Raw genomic sequence first — 16,049 nt, forward strand, 5'->3', positions numbered from 1 at the left:
TTAAAATCAGCTCTCTCCAGCCCTCTGCCAGCCTCTCTTGGGGACCTTGCCCAAGCGTCCCCCCACAAACCCCTTTCTGTATTTGTGCCTCAATAACTTGCAGCTGTGCCAATGGGGAGACTCAGGCTGGTTTATACAGCGTGCCAAGATCCCAAGATAAAAAGCATTCCAAGTGCCCAGTGTTAGCAGAGCAAACAAGGCACGGGCAGCAGGCGGGCAGCAGACATTCCCCAGAAGCTAGATGTGTACTGAAGAAGACCTCACTCCGCGGTCAAACAAGTACTTGTGTTCTTTTTGCGAAATTTAGCACCAGAAGTCTGAAATGGCAGCACACAGATGTAGGAATTCAATCACCTTCCTTCCTCAAATGCAATGATGAAAATTCCCAGGATCACAAACCACCTGAGATACAGCCCTCCTTGCTCAAAAGGCATGTCAGGCGGTTAAGAGGCAGAAAACTCACAGCCCCATGTTTCTTCAAACACAAACACTCCTCTGCGTTAATTTGCTGTGCGACTTCAGATCTGATGGAACTTGGCCTTAAATAACTATCTGAACGTAAGGTTAGCCCAAATCCCAGAGCTGCCAGATCTGTCCCAGGAGGGAAAGAGATGCTCGTGACCCCGGCACCTGTGGCCTCCTTTTCATGCTTCATGGCCCTTCTGCCCAGAGGCCCCGGCATGAACTGAGCCGTCCCTCTGTTACTGCCCCATGTTGGCCTGAATTGCCAGCAGTGTTTCTCCAGTGCCTCCAAAATTCTTCTCTCCAAGGTGCTAACGTCTGAGCTCGTGAAAACAGGCTGTCCAGTGCAAGCACGGTGATGACACACACCTGTTGGAAAACTCTAGTCGCTGGCCTTATTCTTGAGCTCAATGATGAATGAGCAACAGAAAGGAAGGAAGGAGAGGAAGAAGGAAAACAAAGGTTGAAGAAAAGCCTCAGTGATCCTTTTGCGATGCACCTGGCTGTCGCGATGACCTGGGTTAAAAACCCACCACCAGCCACTCTGCCCAAACACCTCGTGTGCATTTTGGCCACCGTGCCTCTTCATTTTAATGAGACGGACTCGATCCCCATTACTTTTTAGAAGGGACTTGGAGACAGGGGCGCCGGGCCATCAGCTGCCTGAAATAAAAAGCCTGCCTGGCTCCGTCTCTCCTCTCCTATCATCATGGGTTTCCACCAGCACCGGCAGGTGCGGCCAGACTCAGAATCAAGGTGTGGTGCCTCTGCACGTGAGAAGAGCGAGCTCACCGGCTCCCCTTGGAGATTACCTGTCTGGTGAACTGCTTGCCTCACGAGGTCTTAAATTTCAGACTCGTGACATGCAACCTGAGTACTGAGCAGAGCTGGGGCGCTCGCAGGAGGTGTCTTCTGTTGTCAGAGTGCAAGACGGGCGGACCGGGCACTCAGCCTCCCTGTGCAACACATCAGCCGGTGCTGCCACTGCTGTAAGTCAATAGCATCGGGCACACAGCTGTCAGAGATGAAGCAGGGACAAGCAGAGAGCTTAATGAAATTTTATTTTGAAAATATGGCAAGAGTCTAAGGCACTTCAAACATTTAAATACATATAAGACCATGGTAAGTGTGACATGGTATAAAGGAATCCATAAATACGTGGAGAACTACACAGTGTTTCTCTAGAGGCAAATATATAGCCAATTCCTCTAACACAATTCAACCTTTATCATCAGGTAATAGAGTTGTGCAATTATTAATAAAAATATGGTACTGTTACATGTAGTTCTTCATGTCTTTTATTACCATGGAATATAAAAGTTGAAAATACTGTGTCAATTTTATATAGATACCTTTTATATAAAAATTCATATAATACATCCACCGAGATAAAACCAACTGAAAAGATTTCCTTTTGTACGTGTTATACTTTTTTTTAGAGTTCCATCTTTTCATTTTAACCCAGAAATCTACCAGCCCAGGCCCAAGTTGCTGATGACCAAAGTCATCTCAACTTGCTTTAAAATAATACAGACAAAAAAACATCAACAAAACCATCCTGGAATGGAATTTCTGAAGAGCTTCCCAATAGTTCCACACCAGTAAATATAAACGCTTGAGGAGAAACTGAAAACACCGTGCCAGCGAGAACCTGACACTCAGCAGTGGTGGTGGGGGCGGGTGGAGAGAAGACGTAGAAGTTGCCCGCTCAGGTCAGGTTACAGTTTCCTACGACTGTTCATAACGGAGCAGAGACTCAACAGCAACAGCGACGGGTCAAGTGTACCCTCCACAGAAGGAAGATGGCCGGAAGGGAGGCGGGATGTGCCTGCCGACAATCTCTTGCTGGCTCAGCTTCCACCGTGACAGCTCCAGCCTTCCGTCCTTGGCTTTTTGCATTCTGTTTGCTGGTGAGCTCAGGCACAATAGCATACATTCAGTATCTGTCACCCCAACAGGAACAGTTAGCAGCTTAATGGTGGCATGTAAATGGATGGCTAGTTGTACACAATCAATCAAAAGAACCTCGGTGGGTGGGACCAGGAGATGTCTTCCTTCCAAGCCTAGGGGTGCCCTAGAGACCAGGAAAGGGAAAAAATGGGGTTAGTATGTGACCTTAGGCAGATGTGTCCTCTGTGAATAGGAACTCGGTCTACCATAGCTGACAACCACTGGTGAGCCAGAAACAGAGAGGGAGCTGGAACACAGAACACAGGTCCACCAGCAGGAGGTGCTCAGGAGCCAGCTGAGCTCAGCAGTGCTGCGACCAGCTGTCCTGGGAAGTCAACTTCCTGCTAAGAGTGGATTCTGGGACCACAGGTTGCTATTCACATTACCTGCATTACAAAAAAAGGCAGGAACGTGGCGATATGTATTAGTTGGCTTGGGATGAGCCATTTGAATAATTCTGCCCAGAATAAGCCCTTTATGTGAGGGTGTGAGAGTGTGTTGTCTCCTGAGGACAAGCAGGGGTCCTTTCTCCGCTGTGCTAACCATTAGTACTTATGGCCTTCTGAGTGGGGTAAAAGTGATGAACTCTTAGGTTCCAGACTAAAACTTCCATTTTCAGAATCCTCAAAAAACCTGTGCCTCCCATCAACTCCCAGAGGAAGGGGGCCCACCTGTCTGGTGGATTTCAGCCTGTTAACAAATGCCAAATGCACAACACTGACCGGAGACTGGGCTTTGGCGAAGTTGACGTGGGCATAGAGGAGGACGGCGATGTCCTTGTGTCCCGCTTCCAGAGCGATCGAAAGCGCGGTGCTGCCATCCTTAAAGATGAAAGAACAAGCCAGGTTGGATTTCTCAGATGTCCAGACAGCCAGAGGGGAGGAGGCAACAAAACAAAATACCCCCCAGTAACTGTTATGGTCCCCCAAATCTAGGCATGTGTTCAGTCCTTTAAAAGGGAACTTTTCTGGACCTCCATGTGCTAAGCTCTACAAGGACAAGGACAAGGACAAAGGAGGCACAGTCCGCACCCTAAGGAAATCACAGTCAACAGGACAGTCACCCGTTCCCCTGTCTTTCCTCACAGTGGTTAGTGTACGGGCCTGCACACTGTGGGCCCTGGACAGTGTAGGCTGCCCATGGAGAAGTCTCATTCGACCACTGTGCCCACCAGTGGGGGACAACAGGAGATGATGGAGGTAGAAACGTATTTTAATTTTTCCCCCTTGTAATTACAAATGAGCAGCAGGCATGTACCATGTATGTTTTGACATCCTGCAGTTTGCCTAAGATCTCTTAATTTTCCTCTTGGGGAGAGAGCTGGTCCTGCATCCCTAACCCCCCTGCGGAATGCTGTGAGTAACATCAATGCGGAAGCACTGAATCCTGCTGGCTTGCAGAGATGCATCTTATGGAGCCCTGGCTGTGCGGCTCAAGTGGTTAGAGTGACGTCCAGATATGTCAAAACTGCAGGTTTGATTCCTGGTCAGGGCACATACAAGAATCAACCAATGAACGCATAAAAAAGTAGAATAACAAGTTGATGGTTCTCTCTCTCTCTCTCTCTCTTCCCCTCCTTCCCTCCCTCCCCTCCTCCTTCCCCTCTCTCTAAACTCAATAAAAGTAATTTTTAAAGAAGAAATGTATCTTATGGAAATATGTGGAAAACACTACATATGGGAAACAAAAATCATCAGTAAAATGTTCGGTTTCTTTTAAAACTGCAGGGATTTAGATGGATATAAAAGAGCATCAAGGCAAACAACACTATAACTGAGTTTCTGTCTAGTATTGGAATAAAGATTCCTTCGGGTCACTGGCCACAGGAAACACTTTGCATGAGGTCTGAATCTTATGGTCCCTCCCTCCCACTCTGCCTTCTGGGAGGCCAGCTGGGTGCCCTCCCACTCCTTTAAGGATGAGGAAATAGACTATTAGCTGGTGACCAGGATGTCTGGAAGTCACTGTGGCTCTAGGGCCTCGTATTACTATATCCACAAGCTGTTCTTCGTTGAAAGAGAGTAGAAGCAAAAGCCAACCAACAAAAACCAAGACACACGGAACACAGTGTTCTTGAGGGGACAGGCTGGAAATGCTGCCTCCAGTGCGGCAGGACTGCGGGTCCGCTCCTGCGCAGCCACCGCACCTGCAGAAGCAGCTGGCCCTCGCGCCAGCAAATCCCTACACTGGCTGCTCTTCCTGCTGCCTGGGGCCCACCGGGACCTGAGGTTCAGTGCGAAGGAGGATGTTTTTTCCCCTCTCACTTTTTAGTGTTTCCAGTTAGAGGAAGCTCTGGTCCCAACCTGTGTTCCACAGAGATAAACTTTTCAAAACAGAACCAACCCAGCCCGACCTCTATGACCTCTGGACCTTTCAACCCTGTCACCACCCAAATGTTAGTTCCTATGAGAGGAGCAGCTTTCCTTAGGATATTCCCAGTCAAGGGTTATCTGGGAGTGGGCACAGCTCAGCACCTGTGAGAGGAGATTAGACAGATGACGATGGACCAGCCCGAGCAGGAGTGGAAAGATGTGCTGAAGGGAGCCAAGGCTGGCCAGCATCCCTGGCAGATGAAACGTCACTCCCGTGGGCCCTGGTGACGGGCACACCTGCCTTTACTTCATTTCCCTGGGGAAGCATTTCCCTGTAGTAATAACGGTTCTAGCCACCCAATAACCCCAACTTGTAATGGCTGGTCATTTGGATTTCCAAATGGACTGGGGACCTGGTCCTCTCAGTGGACTTAGAAGTTGCCTACATCTGATTCTGTATTGTAAATCTGTTCATTCCCCTTTAATAGGCTGGTTCTCATGCCTGCCCTGCACCTCCTTCCTTTAGTAAATTTTGGGGCGAGGTCTATTTATCGCTCTGCCTTTGGCCTTAGTTAATGGAGTATTAGCTGGCACACAGTAAATGCTGCCAAGCTGGGCCATGAAGCGAGGCGGCCTGGGTGGCGACACAAATCCTCCAGGAGAATCAAGAAGGATTTGTTTTCTGCCCTGGCCAAGTGGCACTCGCAGAGCTCCCCGCTGTGCCCTTGCGGGCCCCCGGCCCCAGGGAGACGCTCACGTTGTCCTCCAGGTGGCCGTTGCAGCCAGGCTGGGCCAGCAGCAGCTTGACGATCTCCACGTGCCCATGCTCGCTGGCACACATCAGGGCGGTGGAGCCCTCGTCGTCCTGGATGTTCACGTCAGCACCGCAGGCCAGCAGGCCCTTCACCATGTCTATCCGTCCATGGCTGACCGCCAGCATGAGGGCTGTCTGTCCTGCCTGCGCAGAGAAATGGCAGTGAACTTCAGAAGTGCATACCGTGCCGGCAGGGTGTGGCCTATCGGTGGGGGGTGGGGGGGAGACTGTGCTGGAGGTAAGAAGCGGGGGGATAGGGGGTGGAATGGGGGAGAGGCGGGAGTGTGATGACAGAGGGGAAAAATGGACATAGAAGCATGCTGGTGGAGGCAGGCATGGAGCAATCAGCTTCTCATGAGCGATGAGCTACGTTAATATGTTAGATCATAAAGTATCGAGTCAGTTTTTCCCTTTAGCTTGGAGGCTCTGTCTCATTATATCAAGGAGCTGGAAAGTCAGCAGATGGTTAAGCACATCTGAACTAGGGGCACCCGGCATGCAGACACTAGTCACCTGGTTGACGCGAGGACTCGCAGTCACTGACAGGCAGGCTGACCTACAGTTTACGTGCACACGGCTCCAAACAGAGGCAAAGGACGGAGAAGTTTCCAATGGGAAGTTTAGGCCAGTATTTCATTGTGCGTTTGGTCGTCCAGGGCTGCCAGGTAGCCATGTGGACTCGGGGCTGGGCCAGTGAGTGAGTGCTCAGTGGTGGGAGGGGGGTGTGGGAAGCCATGCAGGTCAGAGCTGCGCTAGCAAGCACAGACACGAGCGAGCCTGGGAAGGAAGTGCGCTCACCTGGCTAGCTTTGGCGTTCACATCCCCACAGCCAAAGAGTTCTTCCACAACCCGCATGTCCTTCTCCGCTTCCACGGCGGCCAAGGCTGCCAGCATGATGGGGGTGTAGCCCGCCTTGTTCTGGTGATCCACGTTGCACACGTCTGCAGTGATAGGAGTCTTGTTTAGGGATAATTCCTCTCCTAATAGGAACTGATGGGATGGTGTTTGGAAGAACCCAATGAAATGGTCCCAGGAGGTCCAAGTACAGGAGTGACTTGGAAGGAAATGTGAGGGGTGTTTTTATATCACACAAAAAAGTTATTATTTTTTATTTCATGAGGCCAGTGAGCTTTCAGAACATGTCTTGTTTGCAACTAGCGGCTGAACTGGAATCGCGTGGCGGTCTGGGAGGCTGTTCTAAGTAATGGTTGCTGTGAAGGATAAACGATAATGTGGCAACTGGACGTTGATCTGTGTTTAGGAAATCACTGTTTTGGAGTGAAGAAGGCAGTGACAGCTACAAGAGAAAAATATTTGCAAAGGCTTGTGTACGGAATCTGAATACAAAACCACGACTCATTCTGAGGCCCAGGCTTTACTCATCTGACGTGTGTGAGGGCTTTAGAAGCAGAATTTCAATCACACGACACCTACTCTGAGAATTGTGGTCTGAGCAAATGCAGTCAAGTCCCAAACTGCCAGGGACTAACAGACCCTATAAATCAGACCTTTCCTATTCCTATAATTACTAAGAGGTCTTCTGGGGCGACATTATCCTCCAGGCCTTTTAAAATTCCTTCCGCACTAATAAAATGAAAGGAATGGAGGGTGCAGGAAAGACACTTTTGTGTGTGACCAAATGCAGTTAAAATGTTGGGATGTTTCTATCACATGGAGGAGGCACCATGAGACCTTCCCCTGAGTTCTGAAACAACTGTACACCAGGGACATCTACAGCAGTGCATGTTTTTGAATGTAGGAAAGGAAAAGGCTGTGTGATGGGGAAGCAGGTGAGCAGACGTGCTCTGCAAGGCTCCTCAGCATCTGTGATGTTCAGTTCAAACACACTTTATGGAGCCACAATCTCAGCCTATAATGGTGGTCAGTCAAAAGTAAATCCAGCCCAGCCAGTGTGGTTCAGTGGTTGAGCATCAACCCATGAACCGAGAAGTGGCTGGTTTGATTCCAGGTCACATGTCCGGGTTGTGGACTGCATCCCCAGTAGGGGGCCTGCAGGAGGCAGCCGATCAATGTTTCTATCCTTTTCCCTTCCTCTCTCTCTCAAATCAATACACACACACACACACACACACACGAAATCCAGAAAAATGATTAACCAAAGGCATCCAACAATGGAATTAACTAGAATAATTTAATTTACCAAAATATCTTGTCCACACAAAATATCCAAGGCTAGGTTAAATCACCACTTCGAGGAGTAACCCTGTTTTTTGCTTTCCTGGATATTCTCCACTTCTCTGTTTAAACAGTAACTAGGGCTGACAGTATCACCAGCTCTGTTTATGGTCTGAAAGCCTGAAGGGAAGGCGGCTTGGAATTCCTTCCTGAAACATGGAAGCAGTTTTATCCTGACATGGCCCCTACGCAGGGAACAAGCAAACTTAGAAGAGAAAAATGGACAAATCTGTCTGGTTTCTTCCCTGCATTCATCCAACATCCACAAAACAGAGCAGGAAAAGTTGGGCGCTGGGTCAAGCAGCAGCAAAGGAAAACTGGGCAACTTTATAGTCATGTTCTAAATCAGCTGTCCATATTGTGCTGTCATTAATTACACCGAGGCATTGTGAACTTTGGATCAGCTACATAACTGAAGTGGAAATAGGGATTTCAAAAACAAATAAAAATGAGCCTGAAGGGGAGGGGGGAACACACAACATGGGGGGAAATCTACAATAGTGTCAACAATAAAATAAATACATAATAATTAGATAAATCAAAATGCTTTGGGAACTGTATGTACCACTGGGCTGCTCCATTTGAATACCAAGTTGTTTGCTTTCTCAAAGCGACCCTTCCATGTAGCGCCCCCTCACTTCCTCTTTAATACATCCTTTGGCAATATTCTGAGGTGGCAAGTTCCAGTTATAAACAAGAATCTCCACAATTCTCACAACTACGGTTCAGATACAAGAGTAACAGTTTCTTCGCTCTATGCCGATTTCCCAATAACTGGGTGTATTTTGGCGGAAACGCGGATGATTCTACCATAATCCATCACAGTGCCTTTGCTTGGTCCCCACACACCTCCCCGAGCCAGTCGGCCGGAGGTTGTGGAGCAGTGACAGAGGCAGCAGCCCAGGGGCACCAAAGCCATGGCCCCGGGCCCTGGAGTGCACAGCCTCCTGGGAGCCAACCCGCTACCCTTGCACGATTCCAGCAGCGGGAACTGCGGCTCAGGGATGCCCCTCGCTCGCATGCAGCTGAACGGCAGCAAGAATATCCTCCAAACCTCCTCTCAACACAGACCTGGAGTCGGTCTCCCTGTTTCGTTTCCACGCCATGCCTCCCACGTGGAGTCAGGCGCTCCCTGCCTCACCATGCGGAGGAGCAATGGGGAGGATTGCAGAATGGCACAGAATGGGGGCACTGACCAAGCACCCTGTGAGAGGGGAGCCCACGGCCACGTACCCGCGTCCAGGAGCAGCTTGACGATCTCGAAGTTGGAGTGCGACACGCTGTAGTGCAGGGCCGTGTTGCCGTTGCCGTCTGCCATGTTGATGACATGGCGCAGGACCTCGGGGGACACGGCTGCGAAGGCCGCCAGGTAGTCCCCCACCATGGCCGGGACCGCCGACTTCTGGCTGGACACACGGAACCACTCGTGCTGCAGGGTGTTCAGGCAGAACCGCTGCCAAAACACCAGGCCAGGCCGTTAGTGCTTCTATTCATAGACTCCCTGGGACCCAGCTGGAAGCCCAAGGAACCAGCCCTGTATAGCCAAAGCCCACGCCGTCAGCACTGGCTGCAGAAGCAACAGCGAAACCCAGGCCCCGAGGGAGGCCTCAAGTTCCACACTGGATCATCCCTCCTGATTTTAAACTCAAACACATTGTGACTTCTCTAAGAGGCAAAGAGCCCTGTCTGGGAGTTCAAGTTCTGGCCCTGCTTCTCATGGGCCGTTGAAGACCCTGGGGAAGACACTCATCCTGTGCCTCAGTGTCCTCATCTGCAAAATGGGGACAATAAACACACCTTTCCCTCCACGGTGTTTGTGGTAGAAGGACTGAGGCAATGCATGTAAAACTCTTAGGCCTGGCTCTAGTTATTACGGAACTATGAACATTATGTAGTTATGCTGGCTGTGCAAATGATCTTCATAGTAATTGGGACAGAAGAAATTACTCAACCCACACTTAATTATGCTGCTCAACTCCTTCAACATCTCCACAGCATGAGGCTGGGAGACCATAAGCATGTAGCCAGCTCAATTCCCATGCCAATATTAAGGACATGTTCAGCCACGGAAAGGGAGAAAAAAGCAGATCTGGGACAAATTACATTTCCCATGAGGATCATCTGCTTTTGATCATCAGCCCCACTAGCCTCCCCGTTTAGGGTGTGGACACATGATAGGTTCTTCATGGATGACCAGGTCAAACTTGCACCGCATGAAGGTCAAGGGGCACAGCCAGTGCTGGTGATGGGGATAACTACACTTTTTTCATGGGCCCTCTTTTATACGAGTGTACCATTCATCTGTGCTTCTCTTTACAAGATTAAAAATGTATCAAGGAAAGATGAAAAGTCTATGTCAAAAGCAACAGAACCCAAGAAGTCCTCTTTCTATAGGAAGGTTGAGATTGCAGAGCTTCCATCTCTATCTTCTTGCCACTGGTTATGAAGTTTTAGCCCCTTCGACCATATTTTTGGTCACTTATTGAAAGGGGTCCTGGCCAAGAAAGAATTCTTCTATTTTTTTTTGCCCCCTCTTTTCTTTTCCCCCCCCCTCCCTCTTTTGCATATTCAGATTTCTATTTCTTTGGAGTTATAACACGGAAGGAAAGGGAATTATGTCATCTGGTTGTCCTGACTCTTGTTACTGCTAAATACCCAGTGTCCTATAGGGTTATATGGCCCCTGACATTGTGACCATTCATATGTCCACTACTCTTCACAGCACAATACTTTAAACACTTTGTGCACTAAACCAATATTCAATGAACAAAAATGTACCCCTCACGGAATGTGTGCCTGACACTATGCTTGGCAATCTGGGGTCATAGAAATGGGAAGACTTCCCTGAAGACCACATGGCCTTGTATGTTGAGCCAGATTAAAGAAAAAATATATTATGGCTAAAAAATCAGGGGCCTGAAAGCACCAGTTTTAAGTTCAGTTTAAACCTAGTGGGAAATAGTAACACTGTAGTGATGTTTCATGGTTTCGCTATTTGTGACCAAGGTTCAGACCAGCATTTAGTGCATCACTGACAGAGTTCAGCATGTAGTTCGATGTCCCCCCTCGGCCAGGAATTTTATGGAGTATTTCCCTCTGTAAACATCACTGCACGCTCCTTTCAGCACATTGACTGAATGTCAGGACTTGGCTGCCTCTGATGAAGTTAAGTCTCTATGGCAGCACACACAAATATGAGATGACACCATTTTTTTTTTTTTTTAAATACCATATACTGAGATTATGTGATTTAGTTTGGATAAAAACAAAACAAAAAACATGAACCAGTACTCAAGACAGGTATAATCTAGCCCCAGCACTAACTAGTAGCTGCCACTCTAGACAAGACTTATAATCTTTTGGGCCTCGGTTAAAGCAGGATGAACCAGAATAGAGGGGCCTCGTAGGCACACGCCCACGCACTTCTCACGCCTGTGACAGTCACCACCAGCTCTCCTTCAGATTGTGTTTGTTGTACAAGAAGGAAATCTAGTGGCCTCTCCAGGGTTAGATAATTCCTTAAATCCCTCCAGCCCTAACATTTTGGTTTTATAACTCTCTGATCCTGTGAGGCTTATCAATCAACTCCCTCGCTAGCTGCTGACTTAAGTTAACCAGCATAAAACTTCCTATTAAATCTAATGCTAAAATGCAAAGATTCAGCTGCGCATTACTATCTAAAACAACACAAAAAAACTACGTTTTCTCAGCGCACTGAATAGAGCTGTCAACATGAGGGCTGGTCTGACCTATGAAAGAAGCCACACATCGACTTCACCAACGCATAAGAGGGCGACAGACTTGGCAATGGGTCCGATTCACCACTGCCACGAGAACGCGGCTCTGTCCCATATCGTGCCCCTCGCGCTCACTACGGCAACCATCCGCCTCTTTGCTGTTTGCTTCTCAATCTCTCAGCCTGTGAGATGACGACAGTGCAGTTATTCCTAAGTTTAAAAATAGTGGCAGCCTGCATTCCACACCAGAACATAATATGCAGTTTCATAATTAAAAGGAATGCTGGCCTTGGCCCAGATAGGTTTTTTCTTTTTCTTTTTTAAAAACCCACACACATATGCTAATGTAAAAAAAATGTCTTGGGTGTTGCTCCCTGGATCACAAGGTTTTGTAAGTAGAAGCAGAACACGCAGGCAGGTGCCGAGGGACTGCAATTAGCCCTGCCCTCCATGTGCAAGTATGCCTGGCAGATGCACCACCCCTGAGAAAAGTGCAGGGTCGAGGAGGATAGCTGAAATTGGGCCTCCGGGAACGCTCAGTGTGACCCAGGGAGCGGGGCAGCAGGATGCTCGTCCTGCCCACACAGGCTAGAAATAGTTTGGAGGTAAGCATGCTGGCAACAACAGCTCAGGGGCAGGCCACAGCTGCATGACCATGGTGTCCGCTCGGCACTTTGCACAGACTGGGGACAGTGACTGTACATCAGACTCACCATATCCTTGCTGGTCAAAGCTTTGGGGTCATTGATGTTATTTTTCAGTAAGTTGCATGCGGACAACATCTTTTCACTTAATTCATACCTGAAAAGGGTGTGGGGGGGAATAAAAAAAAAGAAGCTCACGATTGGCCATAAAGGAAAGGAAAGGCATTTTTATCTCAAACTCTGTAACACTTTAAAAGATAAGAGACCCCACGCTGAGCCAAGCTCATTGCTCGGTACAAGGTGCTTCCCTGGAGGTGGTCCAGGCGTCCATAGGTGGCCAAGGGCTGATGCTATGATACAGAGCTAACGCCTCCAACCAGAGATCACCAGAGATCACGGCTTTTCATGAGAGTAGCTTTAGGCCTCACCAGTTTGAATTTTATGACATTATTGTGGGAGAACATTTGGATATTTTTCACCCCTTTTGTTCTGAGTTCTTAAAAGTATTTTTTATTCTTATGGAGTTGAAGAGGTCTGAATTACCACATACCCATTATGCTGACCAGTAAACCACATGTCCGAACTCACATTTGGTGACCCAGGAATTGTTTGTTGAACCCACATGAAGTGTAAACTTAAAAATCAGAGAACATAGGATATATACAGTATATCTCAATAAAGCTGTTAAAAAATCAGATGGCAAGACATCGAGCCATTTGAAAATACTTGGAAATACAAACTAAAAATACTTACCTTGTCTTAATACAGTTAAACTTTCACTTGCCAAATTTAAAAAAAGGCAAGCTTTCTAAAATGTTCTATTTATTACATCACATAGTGAAAAACCACACTGAAATTTCCATCTGTTCATTCTCTTGTTTTATAGGCACTGATGCTGTATTTACTAAGTCTTCAAAATTGACTACATTTTATGTGCGTGTTTCAGCCAACCAGTGTTTACTTGGTATTTCAGCTGCTGTTTATGATATTTCAAAAAACCATTCTTGTAGTGTTCCCAATCACTCAATGCACAACCAAAAATAGACGCGTGACTGGTTACATCATCTTTACAGTAAATATGATCTTTGGTTGAGGCCAAAAAACTGTCCCTCTCACACACAACGATCCTGTAATAACAGTACTGAGAAGTGTATCAAGATAAATGACTAATGGTAAAATCTAAAACCTTAAGAGAAATGTGCTGGATACAAAAAACTCAACATGCCTTTACATACAAGGTGAGATGTTCAAACAATGGAACCCTTAGAGGCGCTTAACAACTCTGTGGATGGTGGCTCCAAGTATACAATTAGATAACAGATACTTAGAGTTGAAGGAAATAAAGGTGACCAAACACATCAAGTCGTTCTCTTTGCTACTGTAAGAGATGTAAGAGTGATCACCTTCTTCTACACTTGTACTTATCAATATCACGACAAGATGGATGCATCTCTGAGGAACAGACCAAGTTTAGCTTTCCTTTGGAGATTGGAGAGATTAATAAGCAAATGAATACCACTGCAAAATCTCCTAAATGGCCAACTCTATTGCCAAGTACATTAAACATGGGGAGGGGGAGGGGAGGGAAGGGGAATGTACCACACCTCTCTCTGATTTCCACCTTCTCAGGTTCACATTCTTGAACCTGCATTTCATCTTCCACCCTGGCGGACTTGCAACCTTCCACATTAACTGCTTGGTGCCCTGCCGCCATTCCCCGAGTGTCTTCGTCCTCCTCGTCCTCCTCCTCTTCCTCGGGAGGGTACTCAATGACATCACACTCGTCATCTGACTCGGAAGAAGAGCTTTCCTCTGAGCTGGAATCATCACTTGAAGTTGTCTCATACCTAGGTGGCAATTGGGAGTTCAGGAGATGCAAGGTGCACCCATCAAGACCCAGTGACAGAAATGCCTACGAAGGGAACGCTGAGGACTGACTCCAGAAATCTCACCAGTGTTTTTAGTCCCCACACCAAGCAAGTCAGACTTGTGGCCAGTGGGCTGCATGCCTCATTTATTTAACATGCTTGCCCTACACTGAGCAGTCCAAAGTAAGGTCTATGTAAAAGCCTGGTAGTTCTGAATGGGTTCTGACTTAAGAGGGATAACCTGCATTGCCAACTGGTATACACACACACACACCAGAGGCCCAATGCACGAAATTCGTGCAAGGGGCTCAGCCCTCACAGCCGCGGTGGCTGCCTCGGCCCTCGCAGCCCTGGCTTTGTCCGGAAGGTTGTTCAGCTGTCCGGTCTAATTAGCATATTACACTTTTATTATTATTATTATTAGAGAGAGAGAGAGAAAGAGAGAGAGAGAGAGAACCTCTTGCTTAGTATAAATCACAGGAAACTTTGTCATGTAAGAACTAGGTCTGCAGTTGTTCATTTTTTTCTATCCTTTCAATATAGATTGATTTAATGGTTGTAAGACCAACAGGCTTAGCTATTGACTTGTGCCAATTAGAAGAGAAGGAACAAGCAAGTAGTAAACATTCTACAGAGAAAACAAAGAACTGACGGCAGGACTGGTTTGCTCTTCAGGGGCAAGGCCCTACAATTTTGTTTGCAAACACGGAGCGCCAAGCGAAAACAGCCCATCTTGAAGGAGTGGGCGACTCTCCCTGGCCATGGAGTGACGCTCTCCGTCTCTTCCTGTTTGTGTCTGAGTTCTGATACAGGTAAGTACACGTTGTCCAGAAGTGCAGGAAACCTGCTGCTTTTGCTGAAGACTATTTTTTTTTTTTCAGGTCAAAGGTGAGAACATGTAAATGGCCCAGCTTCATCAGGTATCCTTTCAAGAGTGACAGATCCTTAAAGACAGCAAGAGGGGGAGAGGAGAGAAGCCCAAGTGCCCCTTTCTTAGGAGGGAGTCTTCCATCACCAAGACGTGGCAGCATCCCAGGCTAGGCGCCTCTGACTAGGCAGGAGTAGGCAGGAGGCAAAGGAGACAGAAATACCACGTATAAATGCCGGTACCACCATCTTTCCTTACCCTCCATTAATGCCAACAAACTGGAGATTCTTTTTCGCTCCATTTGAATCTTTGTTGCCGTCTTTCTTCTTCATGATGGACTTCAGTGTGCTTTCATTATTTGCACATACTGTGAAAACATAAATCAAGACGATAAGAATTAACATAACTCATACCCATACAAGTTCAGTGAATAGGTAATCTTTCTTCATGTACATTTAGTTTTTCCCCCTCATTCATGTAAATAAAGATCTTGGCATGTAGATATGAGAAACCTGCACAAAGTCATTGGAAAATTGTGTGCATGCAAAAAAAAAAATTTCAAAGTTCCATTTAATAATGTTCTTTATGGAAAAGAAAAACCATTAGTACTTCCAGACATAACAAAAGCAGCAACTAGCGTGTGTATCAGACGTCACTGTTTAAAAAGTGATGTCGTGTCTCATTTGATCTTCAAAAACCATTTAGGCACTAAAATAAGGGTTATTATTATAACTTTTCTTCAGCTGAAATAACCTGGGGAAAATATATGCCTTCCAGACTGTGAAAAAGGGAAACGCTGTTTAAAATTATTTTCTATTTCATAAAATCAGGTGAGTTTTCTTAAAGGGACCACAGAGCTCTTTCTTTAGCAATCCTAAAGCTCTTCTAGGTCTACCTCCAGGTGAGTTTATCAGGCACAGTGACATCAGGATGGAACGCTGGCGCCACCGGCCTGGAATGCTGACGCTGGGAAGGACTGGGCGGGAGGAAGGTTACCGTAGAGGCCAGCAGCTATCTGGTCATCAGTCAGGTTCACTGCAGACAGCGTGCTTTCCTGAGAGGGGAAGGTATCCTGGCTGCAGACGGGCTCTCCTTCTGTGAACCCCACCTCCCGTCCATGTCGGGATGTCTGCGTGTTTAACGGTCCTCCTGACTGTAGGCCTCCACACCTACAGGTGTATTCCAAATTACTTCCTGT

The 16,049-nt window shown here is 47.3% G+C and overlaps 1 protein-coding gene across 8 annotated transcripts in view; it reads right to left on the reverse strand.

The window, feature by feature from the left end:
* Positions 1-1,504: 1,504 nt before the first annotated feature.
* The window catches only part of KANK1 (KN motif and ankyrin repeat domains 1), a 205,227-nt gene continuing 190,682 nt past the window's right edge, over positions 1,505-16,049 (reverse strand). For 5 of the 8 annotated variants that reach the window (XM_080668062.1, XM_080668063.1, XM_080668066.1 and 2 more), the window contains 9 exons: positions 15,848-16,045; positions 15,110-15,218; positions 13,720-13,962; positions 12,185-12,272; positions 8,968-9,187; positions 6,337-6,479; positions 5,482-5,682; positions 3,135-3,233; positions 1,505-2,536 (listed from right to left, as the gene is read on the reverse strand). In XM_080668062.1, coding sequence (XP_080524188.1) covers positions 2,474-2,536; positions 3,135-3,233; positions 5,482-5,682; positions 6,337-6,479; positions 8,968-9,187; positions 12,185-12,272; positions 13,720-13,962; positions 15,110-15,218; positions 15,848-16,045 — 1,364 coding nt within the window. In that variant the 3' untranslated portion in view covers positions 1,505-2,473. The remainder of the gene's footprint in view (positions 2,537-3,134; positions 3,234-5,481; positions 5,683-6,336; positions 6,480-8,967; positions 9,188-12,184; positions 12,273-13,719; positions 13,963-15,109; positions 15,219-15,847; positions 16,046-16,049) is intronic. The other 3 variants (XM_080668064.1, XM_080668068.1, XM_080668069.1) reach the window with 1 other exon arrangement.

The sequence above is a fragment of the Plecotus auritus genome, assembly GCF_963455305.1.
Source record: "Plecotus auritus genome assembly, chromosome: 5".
In the NCBI taxonomy this organism is placed as follows: Eukaryota; Metazoa; Chordata; class Mammalia; order Chiroptera; family Vespertilionidae; genus Plecotus; species Plecotus auritus.